Genomic DNA, 6,401 nt, shown 5'->3' on the forward strand with positions numbered 1-6,401 from the left:
ATCCATCGAAACTAAAGATTGTACAACTAAGAAAAATAAAGCACGCCTAGGATGCCATCAAAGAAAAATAGGACACACCAATAAAATAAATAAAAAAGGTTAAGAAAGTGACAACTTTGTTCAAAGTCTCCATGTAAGAAAAAAATTCAAAGATAAAAGTGAGGATTGGACTTTTTTTCTCTTATCTTTTCTTCTTCTATCTTTTTTTTTTTTTTTTTTTTTTTTTTAATGAAAGAACTCGCAACTAATCATATATGTGCACTGAATATATTTACACTTTCGTATAAGACGTAAACTGTACTAGGTTAACTATGTGTGGCAAACTCGACCTAACGACCACCGTTGACAAGAGAATTTGAACTTCATTCAATTAACAAAAGCTCACTTGGTCCATCTGCTAGGTTCTCTTACTAGACAACCATTTATTTATTTTTTATATTTTTTTTTAGGGGGTTAGGACAAAATGAAAGTGGGGATTTTGGGAAAGTTCATTTGTTTTTTATTGGAATTAATCTTAGCCGTTGGATTGAAGATTTTCAAAGATTGGGCAGTGTATATATATGCCCCACAACGTGGATACTCAAGATTCAATTTTATGAAGCATCATCTTCTTCAATAAAGTAAATCCTAACATTAGCTTTGTCCTATAGTACACCAAAAGATTGGTCAATCATTCATAATGTTTCTTACCTAATCATAGTGTAGATAACATGTATATCCATTAAATAATTGTTTTTTAAAGGCAATATAAATATTTCGTAGATCCTACAGTCCATGAAATACATCGAGTGATCTTACACCATTAATCTATATATAATAACATACACCCATATGTATATGTGTTTGGTAGGTGGTTACTTGTAAGAACTATGGTGCAAAACTTCCCGATGGTGTAACATCTCACACACTGCAAGTAGAGCGGTTCCTGAGAAAATGGGGGCCCTAAGCGAGTTTTAAGAATTTGTAAAAAATGGGTCTCTATTTGTATTGTAATATACACATTAATTCATTATAACGAGCACAGCTTAACAATTTTTTTTGATTAGCAGTTAAGAATTTTGGGAAAAAATGGACTAAAATATTGACAAAGTTAAGTTATATAATTTTTCTTTTCAAACTAGTATAAAAATATTATTGAACAAGTAAATATATAAAACCTATGTTTAAATATAGTAAAATAAAATATAGTATATTTCAACTTGCCAAAATCCTTTGAAGTTATTAAAAAAATGCAAAGATTGTTCAAAATAAAAGTTATAAAAATTTGATATAGAACTCAATATCTAACTAAATGTAATTGATCTAAGACATTTCATTCACATAAAATGCTAGAATTAGTGTAAAATTTCCAATAAATACTAAAACTATGTGAAATAATATAGCTATGTAATTTAAATTGTTTTAACTATTTATAAATTTTAAATATCATTTAATACTATGATTAGTATATATAAAGAATATAAAATATTATTTGGGGCCCCTATTTTTCTTTTAAAATCGGGAGCTCGAGACGACCACTTCTCTCGTCTATAGTCAGAACCGGCTACGGCTGCAAGATAAATATGATAAAATATTATTTATGGGTCAACCAAAAATATCAGTGAATTTACAAAATATCAAATAAAATCCAAGTAATCGATTAATCATGATAAATATTTCAAGCCAAACAAGGCCTATATATAATCAATATGATTTAAAAGACAACTATAAACAATTACATCCATCTCCCGTGGTACAATAGCTAGTTTTGCAAGAAAGGGAAGGAAACAAAAAGCAAATTAACCATAAATAAAAGAAAAAGTAATGTTTTTGCAAAATGTGGCCAAACAGAAATTATGGTTTGTTTGGGGGTCGTAATCAACATTTAATAAAAGATAATATACAAAATATTAAAATTTTCTTATTCGGCTTCGGCTTGAAGCCGGTTTTCCAAGCTCAGCCAGAACAAGCGCCAGATTTGCGAATGACATGAAGCAACGACTTCAATCATTGTTAGCAATTTATTGATTTAAATATTTTATTTTTAAAACAATTGAATTTGAAATATTTTTATTTGATTAACCCGACTAGATTCTATATTCTAAATTGAATTCTATATTCAAAAATGTTATTTTATATTTTATTTAATATTCCAGCACACTCCACAGTATAAATCGTATAGTAATCACCTTCCAGCATATAAATTTCGTTTAACTTCTAATAATACCATTTTAATTTTAAAGCGTTTTTAATCATTTCAAAATTGATTTTGAGTCAATATTTTAGTTTGTTTTTAAAGAAATTTGAATAACAAATTCAATCAGAAATATATATATATATATATATATATATATATATATATATATATATATATATATATATATATATATATATATCAGTGAACGAACATTGTCTATAATATTTATTATGTTTAGTTTATCTAAAATTTAAAAACGAACTTATTTATATATAATTTTGGAACTGGACACTGAATCTAGTTGATTCAAGTAGGACTAGATAGCTAACTACAATTTTATATTCTGAATTTTGTAAAAATCAGATTATAAACAGATTGATATATCATTTTGTCTAATAAAATAGACCATAATTTAGAATGTATTAAAAAAAATAAAATAATAGATGATATCTATGAGTGGAACCATATTATTGGCTGATTAATAGAAAATAAATAAAAATAAAAAAGAAAAAAGAAAGAAAAAGAGAGTGAGAAGCCATGATTGAAAACACATTATGTAATAGACAGAGTAGTCCCAGTCCCAAATGGTCATGCTCATCATTATCTCAATCTCCAACCCCACACACACACACATACACACAAATACACACAGTACTCCTTTTCTCTCTCACACACAAACACACGCACACACATCTTTATGATCATTTTTCTTTATATATATATAACAGTCCTCCCTCCATAGTTGCATCCCAGCACGCCCCATTCCTACATTCTGTAAAGCACCACCACGCTTCTCTCTCTCTCTCTTCTTTCTCTCTCTACTTTTTCTCTCTCTCTCTCTCTCTATCAAATCAAAGTCCACTCCTCTTTTCTGCTGATTATATTCTCCTCTTTCGTAGAGAGAGAGAAAGGAAAAGTAAAATCATCAGAGCAACAAATTGAACTGGTTTTTCTCGCATTTCTAGAGAGAGAAAATTTAGAATATGATGGCGGCCGGAAAAGAAGATTTGGGGCTGAGTTTGAGCCTAACCTTCCCGCCGGAGAAGAAGTCCGTTTCGAATATTCCGAGTTCGCTCCACCTCAATCTCATGCCTTCTTCACCTTCTCCCAATTTCACCATTTTCAACAATAATTTCAATTGGACGTCGACGCAACAAGCTGCTGCTGCTTTTCCCTTCTCAGGTTCGTTTGATTCCTCCAAAATCCAGATCTCTAATTTTGTTTTGTTTCTCTGTTAATCGGTAGATCCAGTGTTTGATTTGACCTAACTCCATGCAGATCGGAGCTCGGAGACATGCAGAGTGGAGACGACGAGGTCTTTTCTGAAAGGAATCGATGTCAACTGCCTCCCGTCGGCGACGGCGGCGACAGCGGCGGAGGAGGAAGAGGAGGAGGAAGGCGGCGGCGTCTCCTCCCCCAACAGCACGATCTCAAGCGTGAGCGGAAAGCGGAGCGAGAGGGAAGATGCCATGGAGGAGCTCGACGGCGAGAGAGCTTGCTCCCGCGGCATCAGCGACGAAGAAGACGCTGAGAACGCCCGGAAAAAGCTCCGCCTCTCCAAAGACCAGTCCGCCACTCTCGAAGAAAGCTTCAAAGAACACAACACACTCAATCCCGTAAGTCAAATACACACACACACACACAAACACACGCACACCAAGTGTTTGATGAAATGTGTTGACGTTTTTTGTTTTGTTCTGCAGAAGCAAAAGATGGCTTTGGCTAAAAGATTAGGGCTGAGGCCAAGACAAGTTGAAGTCTGGTTCCAAAACAGAAGGGCTAGGTCAGTTAATTATTCATCTTTTATTTAATTTACTAATGGTGGTTTATTAGTACTAATTAATTAATTCTTCTTACACTCACTAATTAACATGAAATGATTTATCAAATTACAGGACAAAACTGAAGCAAACAGAGGTTGATTGCGAGTTCCTAAAGAGATGCTGCGAAAACCTAACAGAAGAGAACAGAAGGCTGCAAAAAGAGGTCCAAGAACTAAGGGCACTTAAGCTATCCCCACAGTTCTACATGCAGATGACTCCTCCAACCACTCTCACCATGTGCCCTTCTTGCGAGAGAGTCGCGGTGCCGACAATGGGGGGCCCACCGTCGAACGGCGGCCGAGCACCACCAGCTGCGTCCGCTGCCGTGGCAGTTCAGCCGCGGCCGATCACATTCAATCCGTGGGCTGCCGTCATGCCTAGTCAGCAGCAGCAGCAGCTGCACCGGCCGTTCGATGCTATTATGCATTCGAGATGATATGATTCTTGATTGATCTTTTTCGGGTTTTTAGGGAGTTTTTAATTACTTGAAAGAAATGCATAATTGTAATGATGATTGATATTTAGGAGGGATATCTGAAAGATTCTCTCTGTATTTTGTTTGTCATTATCCCTTTTTAATTAGTGATATTTATAGATTGATCGTTGATTAGTACCGATATTTGGTGTAAATTTGCTGCTTTTGATGGTGAATTTTTTTGTTTTGTTTATGGATATATGTTATTAACATTTAAGAATCAAGTGTAGTAGAAGTAACTTGTATGTTATTTGACTATCCCTATTTCATCAGGGTGCAAATTAATCAAGATGAAATGTGCAATACTCCTAGTTTTGAAAATGTTTTTAACAAAAATATCATTGACTTTATTAACTTTTCCACATACCTATATCTTATTTCAAATTTAAATTTGTGAAACCCCTGTACATAAAAATATCCTTAATCACTGTAATTCTAAATCATAATAATTATTTGCTTCATCTCTATCACTTTCATCTTTTCATCTAAATTTTTCCACTCTCCCACCGACCCCATTCATGCCGCTGCAAAAAAATCCAACCTTCCTCCGCCGCTATTGCTGCCGCCTTCGTCTCCACATAATCTCTCTCTCTCTCTCTCTCTCCAGATCTGTACACCACTGCCATCGTCGCCTCCTCCCCCACCTTCTCTTTCGTTCACCGCCGCCGTCGTTGCCTCCTCTATCTCTCTTTTGTTGTCTTCTATCTACGTTTGGATTTTTCTCTTTTTATTTTCTCTTCCAGATGTGAAGACATACGATTTCTTTCTATCTCAAGCCGATGATGTTCAAGAAGATAGACAAACAATAAGCCAATTAAAGAGAATAACTCTATGTTAAATTACAACATTCAGCACATGCATTTTGACTAAGTCTAGAGTTTGTTAGTCTTTTACCGAGTCTTAGTTTAATAATTGTTTTTTACCAAGTCATTAGCAAGTCAGTTATATCTCCTATTTTTTAGAGATTAGTTTGTTAGTGGAATTCTATGTGTGTATGCCTATATAAGGCAGCATATTAGCATATAATAATTAATTCAATTCGTAGCCAATTTCCAGTTTATAAGTATTTTCATTTTCTTCTCTTTATTACATATTTTGCACTTCTCTGCCAAGCTATAGTTCAACAATCTGGTATCAGAGCTTGGATCCTGACCTGTGATCCGACTCTTTTATTGTGAAAGGGTTCACATATTCCTCGTTAGAGGAGATGTCTCGATACTTCACTTTTCTATTCTAGTGTGTGAAAGGTGTATTTAAAAAAAAAAAAAAAAAAAAGGAGAGCGAATAGAGAAGAATCGAGAGAGTCACATTTTTTTGTGAGTAAATAGACAGAGTTTGCAGAAGCTTCCCCATATGAAGAACAAAGCAGAAGGTTTATAGGAGATGCTATTGAATCTTTCATACGTGAATGAAGGACCTGGGGAACTTATTCAAAGAAAAGTAAGGTTCTTGAATATTGAGATGCAGCTGCCTGCTAAACCTAGCTCGATCTCTGCGGCGAACACTCGGTTATCCAAGTGACGCGGTTTTCTTAATATCCATGGGGCAGAGGCAAGCTAGATTCGACAACTACGAGGCCGTACAAAATAGAGCCGTGGATGTTGAAATCCATGCCAAAGACGCGAATGATTGATGACGTTGGCGAGGGCAAGATGAATCAGCCCATTTGTGACACCGTCGAGGCAGCCAAGGCCAAATCCGACACATACGAGACGGCACTCGGCAACGGAGAGCAAGTTTGGCAAACTCGGCGCGAAAATTAGAAGATTTGAGACAACACCAATCTTACAGTGGAAAAAGTTCCGAAGGAGGCTACGTCGAAGGTGAAAGTTGCAGCCCAGATCCGACAGATATGAGGAGATGCAAATATTTTCGGCATAGGAAAGCATGTTCGGTGGTGCGGCTGGTTAGGCATTCAAGAAAATCT

The 6,401-nt window shown here is 35.3% G+C and overlaps 1 protein-coding gene across 1 annotated transcript; it reads left to right on the plus strand.

Moving 5' to 3' along the window:
- Positions 1-2,920: 2,920 nt before the first annotated feature.
- Positions 2,921-4,694, plus strand: LOC105948666 (homeobox-leucine zipper protein HAT4). The gene is made up of 4 exons (XM_012971894.2): positions 2,921-3,358; positions 3,455-3,792; positions 3,880-3,959; positions 4,072-4,694. The coding sequence occupies exons 1-4, from the start codon at positions 3,160-3,162 to the stop codon at positions 4,433-4,435; spliced, it is 981 nt and encodes a 326-aa protein (XP_012827348.2). The 5' UTR covers positions 2,921-3,159; the 3' UTR covers positions 4,436-4,694.
- Positions 4,695-6,401: the final 1,707 nt, after the last annotated feature.

Source organism: Erythranthe guttata, chromosome 1 (assembly GCF_056151865.1).
Source record: "Erythranthe guttata isolate IM_541 chromosome 1, IM_541, whole genome shotgun sequence".
Taxonomy (NCBI): domain Eukaryota; kingdom Viridiplantae; phylum Streptophyta; class Magnoliopsida; order Lamiales; family Phrymaceae; genus Erythranthe; species Erythranthe guttata.